General features: G+C 43.1%; 1 protein-coding gene across 7 annotated transcripts in view; it reads right to left on the bottom strand.

The window, feature by feature from the left end:
• Positions 1 to 15246, bottom strand: part of PLD1 (phospholipase D1) — a 268255-nt gene that overhangs the window by 12669 nt on the left and 240340 nt on the right. For all 7 annotated transcript variants that reach the window (XM_040349370.1, XM_040349372.1, XM_040349367.1 and 4 more), the window contains 2 exons: positions 6727 to 6776; positions 3383 to 3517 (listed from right to left, as the gene is read on the bottom strand). In XM_040349370.1, coding sequence (XP_040205304.1) covers positions 3383 to 3517; positions 6727 to 6776 — 185 coding nt within the window. The remainder of the gene's footprint in view (positions 1 to 3382; positions 3518 to 6726; positions 6777 to 15246) is intronic.

The following is a 15246-nucleotide window of genomic DNA, read 5'->3' on the forward strand; positions in this document are numbered from 1 at the left end:
ACCTGCCGCCGTAGAATGACGTCGGCTAGTAGTTAAATAAACCAATAAAGTGCCGCTGCCAATTTGCTTGCCATATACTTGTTTGTTCTTGTTTATAGTATGGGGTCTGGTGGGGTGTGCCGCCTGCAATCCCATGAAAAAGCATGCCACAAACTGTGAAATACAACCACTAACTGAAAAAAAACTTGTCTCGCAGATTAAATCTATTTGTTTCTGCAAAATTAAGTTCCGATTCATACTACTGTGGTGTGGAAAAGTGCTAAAGTGCTAATGTGTTGGTGCCCCTGAATGACATTAAATTTGAATGTCACTCCAGGTGATGCACCTGCAATGCTACTTGCGTTCCCAAGAAAGAGCAGGTGTGGTTTTTGCTGTGATTAGGTGTGTTGGCAGCTCGTTCAAAATACAAGTTTATGCATGACCTCCAATGCATGTGCTACCACACTGTGCTAATGTAAACCCAGCCTAAGAGAGGTTTGTATTTTTGGAAACCTAGCAAAAAATATAGGATATCCGTATTATGGATTTGAAGCTAATAGAGTCCTGAAATTCACCAATTATTTTTATTTCTCACACACCATAGTGCCTTGGAGAACCTGTAACCCAAAATGAGTTTTCTTTTAAAGAACTATGACTTCATATATTATTTAATGCCCCAGCCCCCCAGGGTAAAACCTACTTAAGGCACCTATTCCTATTTTTTAAGGACCTGTAGAAGCTGAGATCCATATGCAACAACATGCCCCAAGCTCCACCCGTGATTTCCTACCAAATAGGGGGCATGTCAGTTTAACACTGAACACAGACATGTCCACATCAGATTTGTTCCTGTGCTGTTCACACAAGCCATGTCTGTCAGAATGTGGCTTTCATGAATGATTTTAACTTATGAAATCACTGTGCTGCGTTCTGTGTACAGTTGAAAGTGGGACCTCATTCTGACACCACTGCAGCTCCCAGTCAGTAAACAGACTGGACATGTGTGAGCTGCCGTGTTAGTTTTAGAGTGATGCACATTCAGAGCAACGGCACTTTTGTCAGGAAAGCGCACAGAGGATGACACATGTGCTGTCAATCATACATCCGTCTCCTTGAAACGCTGAGGTCAGAAATTGATGGACAAAACTTGTAGCGTGCTGGATTCAGCTTTTAAAAGAACAGGACAAAGTGCTATATGTACATTGTACCCTAGGGAAATGGAACATAAAATAACATATGAAGTCATTGTTCTTTATAGTATATCAAAATCCAAAATTTTTGCTCCATGCTGAATAATGCAGGAATCGCCTAAAAGTGTTACTAAACCCACAACACTAAAATCAGTCGGTATATGCAGTAAAGCATGCTAGTTTTACTCACTGTAGAACATAAGGGGTTAATCATCTGCATTTTCCATCACCTCCAGCCCTATGGACACAACAGGAAGTGAGCAGAAATCCTTCCAGAGTGAAGGAAATGCCCACTTAAACTGTTGTCACTGTCCACATTTCTCCTCTACTATTGTTCTTGTGACAAACCAACATTTTAAATTTTCCTTTACTTTCTGTCCAGGTGACAAAGGTCACCAGGACAAATAAGAGGATAAAGCAATGAACACTGACAAGGGTTACAATTCCTTACTAATTGAGAGAATACATTATAATCAGGTATTTTTATCAAAAAAGTGAAGTTTAGTTTTAAAGTGCTCTGTCTACATAATTACAATTTTATTTTTTTAGAAAATGTGAGTACAGACAATGCCAGAAAAATTCTAATTTCAAAGCACTCTGTGTTCTTCAGATAACAGGTTTGTCAAGTTTAATTACTAAACTTGACTTTGATTCAAGACAGATGGGCCCCATTCTGACAGTTAGCCCACTCTTGATGCTTGCTATTTTTTTCTGCAGAATTCAACGATCAGTAGACATATAAAAACTGATAATCCATAAACAACATTTTTTAATAACTATTTATGTTGAAACAGAAAGCTCCAGTTTCATTAAAAATTGTTAACAGAACGCCTCTCTAAAATGTATTCGGATTTGTCCCCCTCCTGCTTTAGGGGCTGTGGTCAAGTTGGCTCTGCCCTTCATATACGGTGGACTTATCCTAAGGTTCATCGTTTCTGGATATGGGTTCATTCCTTAATTCATTCGGTCACCATGGTTAACATTAACAAAACCCCATAGCCTTGCTCAACAAACCTGTGGAGAATATCCCAAGGTCCACACAGACTCTAATTTATTAAATGTTTTTGGTGGCCAAAATACCCATCGCTACTGCTTGGAAAATTTCAGTGATCGACTTTGCTTTAATGAAGCAAAAACTAACCTGGATCATGCTCCATGGAAAACTGATCAGCATCCTACGGGACAAACAATCCCTGTTTGAAAAGATGTGGACCCCTTAGCTTTCTTACCTGCAGGTGCCGAACACTTGGGACTCACATTGGATCGGTGCCGGGTTGGGCTCCTGGACAGGTGCGGTCTCGCTTCTTTGCTCTCGTTTCTGACTCGCTTCCTTTTTTTTTATAATTCACTCCTTTCCATCTCCTTACTCAGGTGCAAGCTATAGATTATCTTTGTACAATAATTTATCTCTTTTACACTTTCTTTGCTTTACAGTATTGCATACTAAATGTATGCAGGTTGGAGGAATTAAGCATTATTAAATGGTCTCTGTAAATTTGTCCACGTCTGTATGTGTGGAATGCATATTGAATTGAATCCATCCATGCAAGTTGCAATAAAAGGGAAAATTCACCTTACGGCACAGATTAAAGTATGGATTCTGTATAAACATGATACAGTAGTGACACAGAGAAGTGAAGATAGAATACGGACACAGGGAAATTGCATCTTTGCACAGAATTAGATTTAGTATCATCATCCTGTTTTTATTACCTTAGAGACCCATTTACAAAAGGTCAGAGAAATAACAGCATTTCATTTTACCACCCTATTTCCCTCTAAATTGTGCAGGTTTTTTTCTCTTTTTGACATAAAAAGGATTGTAAAAAAAAAAAAAAATTGTAGTAGATTTTTACAGGCTTTTTAGAAGTGGAACAAAAAGCAGAAATAAAGTTCCCTCCCCCTCTCTGGTGAAAAGGGCAGACAATGCAAGGACATTTAAGAAAACAACTAGCAGAAAGTTTTTATAAAGTGCCATAATCTATCAACCAAACCGTTCTGCTAGACTTTGAGCATCTTTGTTAAATAATGGCTGAACTTCATAAACAGGGTTAAAATGTCAGAATCATAACACAAACATCCTACAAAGTATCAATTGTGACTTTTTATAAACGGGTCTCCTAAGTTTAATTACACATTTTTTTATCAACTGAATGCAGTAGAGAAACCTTAAAAAAAAATGGCACCCAAGAACACATAGTTTGTTTACGTACCAATAATGACAGTGTTGTCATCGGCAATGAGCAGCTTGCTGTGGACATATATCAGTTCACTGACTAGGTTTCCTTCCAGCTCAGCATGGGTCCGGAGACCACAGAAGGATATGTAGTTCCGCCATTGATCCCCAACTGAAAAAAAAAAAAAGAAGAAGATCAGCCGTTATTAAAACCATCTTCTTTAGACCAATGTCACCAAAACCTCATCAAGTGACCTCTCTATGATATAGACAGAGCAATGCACCCACTGCAGGTAGAGACTATAGCACTAATGAAAAACATTAGCAACATATATGCTGGGTGTTACAAATTCTTTAATGTTTGCTTTAAAGTGAAACTTACTCCAAAATATGTTTATAATTCTGGATATCACGGAGAAGGGTTATAATTTTTTAGTACTCAAATAGAAAATATTGGGAGATTGGGAAACTAAAAACCTAAAATTTTAGCAAATACCAGCAAGTCAGGTTTAAAGGAAATGTTCACCTTTCATAACATGTTACACCCATGTTCAGGGTGTAACATGCAACATATTACAGATGCACCGGCCCCCCCACCTCCCCACTGTTACAGCTGAGCATCACTCATTCGCAGTGCTCTGTGAATAGAAAACGACTAGGTCGGGCAGCCTTTGTGGCTGTCGGCTTGTAGTTTTAAATGAACTACCACAGTGCTGTGAACCTATGCCTTTAAAATAATTCATAGAGAGCTTCTGAGAGCGATTACAGGTCTTTAGCAAAATAGAAACAGAGAAAAGGGACAGCAGTCCATCAAGTCTGCCAGTTTTTTTTCATGAACTTTTTTTATAGAGTATAGATCTGTGTTTGTCCCAAAACATGTTTGAAGCCATTTATGGTTGACTGTCTCACTACCTCTGCTGAAAGTTTATTCCAAGCATCAACTACCCTTTCAGAAAATAATACCAAGATTAGTTCGGAACTTTCCTCTAGCTAGTTTGAGGTCATGTCCCTGTGTTCTTGGACAGGATCCAGTGCACTCTGCCTTGCAAGCTCTAAGCACAAGGCAGCAGGAGACTCAAAAAACGATAGTAATTTTACACACACAAAAAAAAAAAATGTAGATACAGAGATAAAGGCAACTAGTTACCAAGTATAACTAAATGTTTGTACCTGTTGTAAAATCTTTTATTGGAGCCCATAGAGGGACAAAAATTCTTAAGACTGTCAGGTTATACCATTAAAAAACAAAACACAACATGCTAGAGATGGCAAAAAGTACTTCTGCCTACAACTATTAAGCCTCAGTATTGCAGAAAACTAGTACTAAAAGCATGAAAATAATGACAGATGGGAATGACCTGTGTCCCTGATTGGGCTCCAAGAAAAGTTTTTTATTTAGAGTAGAAAAAAGAATCCTATGTACTGTTGTCTATTGAGGAACATGGAATTCTCAAGACTGGTACATACTAAAATGTTTGTTTTGTTCAACCCAGCAGGGTGACAACAACCTCCTCTGCCGTACTTTTGTGTTCTGGCAGGGGGACTGCCCTATCCCCCCAAGACACACCGATCTACGTTGGCTGCCAGCACTGAATAGATGTCGTTCTGACTGCTTTTTTCCAGCATGCCCGTTCGACAGAAGCTGGTCATGAGACAGGAACACAGAACTGTACACGTCGGGCGAAAGACAGCCTGTTCTTGCAAAACCAATCTTTTTGGCCCATAGGGTGTGCAACATAGCAACAGCAGCAAAAAAAACAAAAAACAAAAAACACAGAAATGGGACTGCCTGCAGCTCAAAAAGCCACCTGAAGTATTGAATGTTTGAAGCTGGCATCAAATTAGGCCTGATATGTTGCCTGGTAGAACTTAGAAAATCAAAAACAGGAGAACAGGTGGTAGCCTTGCAAACGGGGGAAAGGTTGGTTGATGCAGAAAAGAGCACGAAGCACACATAAATCTAGAAGGGTGCACCTTCATAGGAAGGGGTGGATGATGAACGGCTACCCAAAGAAAGCTAGAGATGATAGGCAGAAAAGCCAGTGTAGGCTTACAGGTCCATCTGGAACACTAAAGCAGGCAGTCTTCCTGAAGAAACGGTGGCTGGGAGATAGACTCTTACATACCGAGACATATCCAGGCGATAGTGTAAATTTTCTTTATGGTGAACTGGAGCCAGATAGAGGTATGGGAGAACACTACTGTCAAGAAGGAAGTTCTGGGCTCATCACCTTTCCCCTATGTAAAACCAGAAAGAGTTCCTGGCATGATAAGACTGTCAATTCAAACACTCACCTCACAGTAGTGATGGCTGCAAGACCATCGCCTTGTGGGTGAGAGTAGAGAAGAATGTCTCTAATGGGCTCAAACATTGATATTTAAAGGTCAGAGAGATGCAGATCCCATGGATTCACAAAGGAACAAAGAGGGAAAGCTACATGGTAGACGACATGTACAACGGTCCAAATCAAAGAGTGAACCAATTGTCTCTTGAACAAGATAATATAGGCAGAAACCTGGCCCTTTAAAATTCTAAGAGCCAAACATTGGTCCAGACCCAGGTTCAGGAAGGAGAGGATTTGTCTCACAGAAAATCCTTGTGGATTTTACATTTTTATTGGCATAAGGTATGTATACTTGTACATACAGTTACTTTACTACCTATACGCCACATTAGACTTAAAGAGCCATATTCTAAGTATCATTTTATGAAAGCCCAAATCCAGCCAAACTGTTGTGTTTTCATTTAAGATAAGAGTTGGCAATGGAGAATTACTTAAATTAGAATTTGGCTGTTTTTGTGCTCCCATGAGAGCGTTTCCCCCCACTCCCTGTCCAGGGGATGGATGCCGAAAAAAAAAACACAAAAAAAAACAAAGAAAAAAAAAAAAAAACAACACGTGATCAAGATAAATTTCTTCATTGGGGACACACAGTTAAAACTGATAGCTTTTCATTATGACATAAAAAGTTTGGTTGAAGTTTGGTTATTTAATACAGCATTATATGTTTTGTATATGAATATGGGCCTAAATAGTTGGACCTCATTATAAAATGAACAAATCAACCTTAGCAAAAAAAAGAAAAACCTCACACATAAGCGACATAACACAATGGTGGTCATGTATACATTTCCAAAGAGAGACATTATCTGGACAGCAGCATAAACATTAGTGCAGTACTGAAATTACAGACAGTTATGCTTCCACCAAGATCACCATAAACAAAAGAAAGTACGTGGTAATTTAAAAAGGCCTCAGTGCTATCGGCAGCAAAATATCACATAACTGGAACACCATATTGAAATGTGTGTTATTATTAATTTTGATATGCAAAAGAAATGTGAAAAAGTAAAAAATAAAAATAAATAAAAATACTCACTTTCTGTCTTCAGCTGTTCAATGATGGAATGCTCTCCCCTGCAGATGGTTCTATAAATAATTGATAATCAAAATCAAACTCAGAACACATTGTGGACAAGATATGAACACAGACAGATTAGAAAAAAAGTAATGAATGAAGAGTGATCTCTATGTATTAGCTCTGTATGTGTGTTACACCAATATTATTGGCAATTAGATATGTCTCTAGAAAGCAGAGAAGTATCTGTGGTATCATTTATCAACCACCAAATGACTCTGACACAAAATACACCTAGAAAGAAGACTAGAACATATCCAGCAGTTTGCTCAAGAATGTTACATAGAAATGGGCACCAGAGGGAGCCAAACTACAGGAACAGTGGTGGCTGAAAATCACTGCAGTTCTTGAAGTAAGTGGAACATTGTAAAGTTCTATACAGACAGATTACTTGTACCAAGTTTATCAACAAAAACTGTCAAATGGGCCGATTTGCAAAAACTAGAACTGGTATAGTGGCCTGAAACCGCAAATTATATATCAGACAGGAGGCTCATATCTTGTGCATTAATCTTCCTTTATTAATGCTCACAGCAGAATACATTTCTAATAACTTAATGTAAAAAACTTTTTAAACAGACTACCCCTTCCGTAGTCCATAATAATCCTATAACCACGCCCCTAATAGTGACCCCATAAAAGGGGCTGTCTGTGAATGATCCTCCTCTTTCTTTCTGCTCACAGATCAGATAAGTACTCATTTACTAGTGTGTTTGTTTTATAGGATTACTAGAGAGATATCCTCCTGTATTTCCTATATTCCTGACTTTTCATATATATATGTGTTTTTTCTTTCCTGATATTCCTTACTATATGATTTTACAGCTTTTGCAATCTGTCCTGTGTTTCCAGGATTTATAGTACCTTTACCTTTATTCATTTCTTACTGAACATCGCGATTTAACTACTGTATTGTACCGCGCGTCATCCAAGCAGCTTGGGGTCGGGAGCGCGTCTCCTTCCGACACCGCTGCACAGCTGACAGGCCTGGCGAATCGCCATTACTGTTGCCTTCTCCCTCACGTCACTCGCGCGCTTCAGGGGGCGGCTCCGCCCTCGTTCGCAGCTCAACCAATCAGCGCGCACCGGACGAAATCTCGCGAGATTTCGTTCCCGGGCCGCTGCAGTTCTGAGGCTCCCCTCTCCTCCGTAGCCACTCGGAGCCGACGGAGGAGAGGATAGGAAGGAGCCTGCATACTCTGTTTTTCCCCCATAAACAGCTAAGTACAGTGGATTGCCCCTGAACATAGATTCTTTTCCCAGCGCTGACTAACTTCAGTCCTGCTATATTAATTACCAATAATCAACAGGGGAAAAAGTTATATATATATATATATATATATATATATATATATATATATATATATATATATATATATATATATATATATATATATATATATATATATATATATTACCAGCCTGAGCAACTAATTAATTCATTGCTCTAGATACTGTCTTAAGGACATTTGCCAAGATGACTGATGCCAATCCACTGAACCCCAGTGGGGAGTTGCAAACCACAGGCATCTCACACACCCTGAGTGCCTCTCAACTCCAGGACATCATACAGATGTCTATTCAGGCCGCCCTAACCTCCACTACCCCATCCCCCTGGGCTCTACAACCCACGGATGTCACAAATATCCCGCTGCAGTGCGATGAACCGCCCACTAAGAAGGGAAAATCCTTACAAAAAAAGAAACACACCCTTGCGGTCAATGACTCCCCGGCAGGGGAAGTAAATAATCTGCTACAGGTAGCCCCCCACCACGGTCTACCAACCCCAGCATCACTCTGATACATCTCGACCCCTGAACCTCAGGGAGACCCAGAAAAAGGGACTTAATGCCACCAGAAGGGCAAAGCCCGACTCATACGTGGTTTCCTCTGAGGAGGACTCTGCCGACCCTTTAGAGGGATCGGACGGATCTGACTCCGATTCAGATATTGAAGATGCTGGGGCTACGGCTCTTAATACAACAGCCACTCCTTCCACGCAGGACGAGGTCCTCCTGGACGCACTCGGAGAACCCTTCTTCCACCCAGACGCAATAACACACCCGCGTTCTGGAGAGTGGACCCCTTTGCCGCACGTCTCACAATACGTGGAACTGTGGGCGAGGAAGTCATTAGACAAGGGTAGCCGCAATAAATTGAAGGCTGAATGCCCCAGACCCTCCATTCCCAAAAAAGTGGTAGCCACCCCGGAGGTTGATCCGGTTCTAACAAAATACCTGTTAAAAACAGGCAAATTTCAAAAGAAGGGCATCGAACGGTCCTTCAGATCCATACAGGACCGCGTCCTGGACCTGATGGGTCCGTTAACCAAAATACTCAACCTCTCAGAGCAAGCTGCGGCTTCTGGACAACCAGTTGACCTACCACAGCTCAGAGGTTGGGCACAGAGAGCCCTGTGCCTAGCTGGCACCGCCAACACGGCATGCTCAGTGGAGAGACGCAGGTCAATTCTTATGCGCTTAGACCCCCAGTTATCCCACCTGGCGGAGTCAGAGCCCGGCCCGGCAGCCGAAGGCATGCTCTTTGGTGACATGGTCATCAAAGATATAAATAAATTTGTTGGACTGTTCACCAGTCTGGATAAGGCCCAGAATTCCCTAAGAAAAACGGGAAACAACAAGGTTTTTAACAGGGCCGGCAGAAATAGAGGCCGTTCTGCCGGCCGCTCTACCTTCTTCAGGCCACAGGGCAGATCCCCTGCTCAATATCAGTACCAGGCTCCGTCCTATGCCACCCCGATGGCACAACCTGCACCGTTCTTTCCTCCTCGAGGCAGACCCTGGCGCGGACGTGGTGGACGCGGATATCCACGATCCCGACCTCCTACCAGTGAGCATACCTTACACCACACTCGATTACACCCCCGTGGGGGGACGTCTGAGGTATTTTTCCCAAAATTGGTCTGCGATTACGGCAGACGCATGGATCTTACAAACCGTCACGGGGTTTGTCATAGACCTGCAAGCCCCACCGATTCTCAATATAATTCCCCCACCCATTCGGTTTGCAAAGCAAAAAGAACGCCTCATAGACAAAGAGATTCAAGATCTGGTCACAAAACAGGCAATAATGGAAGTAGATCCCTCCTCCACAGGCTTCATAAGCAACCTCTTTCTAGTAAGCAAGAAAGGGGGAGGCTTCCGCCCGGTGATAAACCTGAAAGGCTTGAACCAATATGTCGAATACCGACATTTCAAGATGGAAGGAATTCACTTCCTCCGAGACCTTCTCCACCCCAACGATTGGCTGGTCAAGGTGGACCTAAAAGATGCATATCTTACGGTTCCCATACACCCCGACTCACAACATTTACTTCGCTTTCCGTGGAAGGCCAGAATGTGGCAATTCACTTGCCTTCCGTTCGGCCTGTCGTCTGCCCCATGGTGTTTCACCAAACTTTTGAAACCAGTGGTGGCAGCTTTGAGGAGCAGAGGAGTTCATCTGATTATTTATCTCGACGACATCCTCATCATGGCCTACTCCCAGAATCAGGCCCTCCTTCACATGTCTTGGACAATTTCCCTACTCCAAGAACTGGGATTCGTAATCAATTACAAAAAGTCCAGTCTAACCCCAACACATCAAATAGAGTTCCTGGGTTTTACGGTAGACACCGTCCAGTCAACCCTCAGTTTACCCAAAACGAAACTTGCGCTCATCCGAAAAGAAATTCGGGCAGCACTAGGCAGAGGTTTTTTATCCCTCCGCACTCTAGCTCGGCTGGTGGGCCTACTCGCGGCCTCCATCCAGGCCATCTTCCCGGCCCCACTACATTACAGAGCCCTCCAACGGCTCAAAATTATACACCTGAGACAAGGTCTCAAGTATTCAGACGAGATTCCCCTATGTCAAGAGACTACAGAGGAACTGAGATGGTGGCTTCATCATGCCGTGGAATGGAACGGCAAGACCATCTTCAATCCCTCCCCGGAAGTCGTGATAGAATCAGACGCCAGTCGCAGGGGCTGGGGCGCCCGGTGCGGGACGTCCTCCACAGGAGGAACGTGGTCCGCAACGGAAACCTCCCTGCATATCAATGCACTGGAACTTTTGGCAGCTCTGTTTGCCGTCAAGAGTTTTATGCCCCATACGTCCACATGCTGTATTCTATTTCGCATGGACAATGTGGCAGCGGTGCAATATGTCAATCGACTGGGAGGCACCAAATCCAAGACGTTGGCATACATCGCCAAAGACTTTTGGCACTTCTGCCTGTCTCACGACATTACCCCTATAGCGGAATACATCCCGGGGGTATCCAATTCGGTAGCCGACTGGAATTCTCGATACCTCCGAGATTCCAGCGATTGGAAATTGGATCGATCAATTTTTCTTCACTTGCAACAACTTTGGGGTCCGCTATCTTTCGATCTCTTTGCCTCACGCCTCAATCGCCAGCTACCTCGTTTCTTCAGCTGGAGGCCAGATCCGGAAGCACACGCGGTGGACGCTCTCCGCCAACCTTGGCCAGAAGGGACACACTACGCGTTCCCCCCCTTTCAAATAATCCCCAAGCTTCTCCTACGGATAACCAACCGGGGAGCGACGGTGGTCTTGATCACACCATGGTGGCCGACCCAACCATGGTTTCCTCTTCTACTGGGAATGACTATAGACCTCCCCTGACTGATTCCCTACTCCCCTCACCTCCTCTCCAATCCGACCGGGGATCCTCACCCCATGATTCTGGAGAACAACCTGCCACTTCTGGCGTGGCTAGTCTCGGGATCCCGATCACAGATAGAGGCCTTTCAGTCTCGGCTCGGAATCTCCTCACCCTGGCCTGGGCCCCCGGGACTAGATCGGCATATCGATCAGCCTGGGGATTCTGGGTTCGTTGGTGTGATCAACGACAGGTTGATCCCATACAGGCCCCTGTTTCGCTAGTAGCTAATTACCTGACGGAGTCTTTTGAATCCGGAAAGGCATATAGTTCTATTAACATATATCGCTCAGCCATTTCAGCCTATCATTGCCCTGTGGATTCTTTACCGGTTGGCAGACATCCGCTGATATGCCGGCTGTTACGAGGTATAAAATTTCAACGTCCCCCTAGGCCTAGATACCAAGTGACCTGGGATGTGTCGAAGGTACTTGGTATGTTCGCCACTTGGGGGGACAATTCGGACCTATCTCTGAGACTTTTATCCATAAAATTGACGGTCCTTCTTTGTCTAATTTCCATTAAGAGGGTGTCAGATGTTAGAGCTCTTGACATCTCCAGAAGACAATTTTCGCCACACGGCGTTGAATTTTCCATCGTGCGCAGGACCAAGACCGGTATTCACTCAGTCTTCTATCCTTCTTTTCCTGCTCACCCCCTCCTCTGTGTCGTTCGGTGTCTTCAGACATACGAATCCCTCACGGCTAATCTACGCCCTGCGGGTTCTTCTCAACTTCTTATATCTTATGTCAATCCCCACCTTCCTGTCTCGTCTGCCTCCTTGGCACGATGGGTGAGAAACGTCATGGAGATGGCGGGGATTGACGTTACCCTGTTCGGAGCTCATTCCACCAGGGGCGCCATGGCTACTAAGGTAGTCACTTCAGGAGGCTCTCTCTCTGATCTCTTGAGAGCAGCGGATTGGTTTTCCGAGACCACATTCCGTCAGTTTTATTTCAGACCTCAGGACCATGTCTCCCTATCGGTCCTTCCTTAGATTATGACTTGTGTTTAATCATATCTGTATGTATAAAAAATTTAAGCTTTGAACTTGCACAAGATATGAGCCTCCTGTCTGATATATAATTTGAGATTTTCCTAGCTTGTGACGGAAAATATTGATTATATGATGACAGGAGGCGAGTATCTTCCCTCCCGACCCTCCCTATTACGATTGTTTTCACTCTTCGCAGGTTACTGAAGGTCGATCTGGGACATACAGACGGGTAACCCGGTTTGGAGTTGATTGAATCCTGCCTGCTCGTTGGAATGCAGTTCGTTTGAAAATCCTCGTTTTGGATTCCTTGTTCCTGGAACCCCTGTTGGGTCATGGTTGGTGGTGCACTTCCAGTTGGAAGTCATTCGGAGGTCGACCGGCCGGTCTTCACTCCAAGGACACGCTTCAATCCTTCTTTCGGTACCATTCTTAGATGAAGATTATCGCATCAAGAAAGAGGAGGATCATTCACAGACAGCCCCTTTTATGGGGTCACTATTAGGGGTGTGGTTATAGGATTATTATGGACTACAGAAGGGGTAGTCTGTTTAAAAAGTTTTTTACATTAAGTTATTAGAAATGTATTCTGCTGTGAGCATTAATAAAGGAAGATTAATGCACAAGATACTCGCCTCCTGTCATCATATAATCAATATTTTCCGTCACAAGCTAGGAAAATCTCAAATTAACTTTCATCCATCAAAGCCAGCAAGAAAAGTTTGTTTGCTATAAGTTGCTTTAAACGCTGGTCTACTGCTGTATGTCCATGAAGTGGTGGACATTTTTTTTAATTATCTTTAGTTACCTTTTTAAAAATGTCAGCTTATTTTACCAGCAGGTGCATGTAGTATTGTATTGCATATGCACAAGTGAAGCTTCATCTTGCACAATTACTTAACTGTATGTTTTAATCATCTTGATACCAGCATATTTCTTCATTTACCAATTTTTTTTTTCTTTTTCCAAAAATAGGTTATTTTGGAGTGTTTGCACTGCCTTGACATCTTTATTTTAAGTAAAGTGGAAAGTAAAGGAAAGTGAGGGAGACTGTTTAAAAATGTTTGTTTTTTTCCTTTACATAGTAAAAAAATTAAAAACCTGATAGTTATTAACCACTTCCATACCAGGCACTTACGCACCTTCTCGCCCAAGCCAATTTTCGCACTTTGAATGACAATTGCGCGGTCAGGCTACACTGTACCCAAATGAAATTTTTATCATTTTGTTCCCACAAATAGAGCTTTCTTTTGGTGGTATTTGATCATTTCTGCTATTTTTTTTTGTAAATAATTAGGTTTTCTTCTTCAATTATGGGCACTGATATGGCGGCACTGATGGGCACCGATGAGGTGGCACTGATGGGCACCGATAGGCGGCACTGGTATGCGGCACTGATGGGCACTCACAGGCGGCACTGATAGGCACTCATAGGCGCACTGGGCACTCTTTGGCGGCACTGATGGGTACTTATGAGTGGCAAAGATGGGCACTGGGCATAGATGGGCACTAAGAGGTGGCACTGATGGACACTGAGTGGGCACTGATGGACACTGAGGGGTGGCACTGATGGCATTGCTGGGCATCATTAGTCAGTGCCCATGTTGCCAGTCAGTGCGCATTTGTGGGCACTGATTGTATTCAATTTTGTTTTATTTTATTTATTTATTTATTTTTTATCAATCTGTGCTCCCTGGTGGTCCAGTGTGGCGATCCGGGGGGGGGGGGGGGGGGTGCGCTTTTAAACAATCAGCGCGAGCCCCCCCCTGTCAGGAGAGCCGCCAATCGGCTCTCCTCTACTCGCGTCTGTCAGACGCGAGTGAGGAAGAGACGGTCAACGGCTCTTCCTGTTTACATCGTGATCAGTCTTGATTGGACACAGCTGATTACGTGGTAAAGAGCCTCCGCCGGAGGCTCTTTACTGAGATCGGAGATGCAGGGTGTCAGACTGACACCCCGCACCACCGATCGCCGCGCTGCACGCCCCCACGCCGGCATGAAATCCTGCAGGACGTCAATAGACGTCCAGTTAGGATTTCACAACCACTTCCCGGATGTCAATTGATAATTAACCACTTCCCGCCCAGTCAATGGTCAACAAAATAAATCTCTGTCCCAAAAATTATATTGGGTAGACTATTGCATGACTGAGTAATTGATAAACTGTCACAGCACTGAAAACTGGCCTTGTAATGAAGGTGTATTACAGGCCAGTACTCAAGTGATTCATTTTGCTCCATCTTTCTTTGGAGGAAGCTAGAACTGTGGTGAAATTCCCTATTTTTACCATTCCACAACTGCAAGGGCCAGATCACATTAATGTGGTGGTTTGAAGTGCAGTGCATTTCAGGCATGTTACCATTGAATGCTACAGTGGGTATAGAAAAGACCCTTTAAAATAATCACATTTTGTTCCTTTGTGGCCTGAAATGAAGACAGACACAGTTTTTGTTTTATTCATCTGTATTTACTAGTGTAAATTATAACATCCAAGTAAAAGATATAACACAAACATGAGAATAAATAAATAAATAAATAAATCAGTGAGTGGGAAAAATGATCACCCCCTTGTTTCAGTATTTTGCTGAACCACCTTTTGCTATAATTACAGCCTTTAGTCTGTTGGGATATGTCTCTACTAACTTTGCAGAACTGCTCACGTTCAGTTAAATTTGATGGTGACTAGGGATGAGCCGAACACCCCCCATTCGGTTCGCACCAGAACCTTCGAACGGACCGAACGTTTGCACGAACATTAAGAACCCCATTGAAGTCTATAGGACTCGAACGTTCAAATTCAAAA

Source organism: Rana temporaria, chromosome 4 (genome assembly GCF_905171775.1).
Source record: "Rana temporaria chromosome 4, aRanTem1.1, whole genome shotgun sequence".
Classification (NCBI taxonomy): domain Eukaryota; kingdom Metazoa; phylum Chordata; class Amphibia; order Anura; family Ranidae; genus Rana; species Rana temporaria.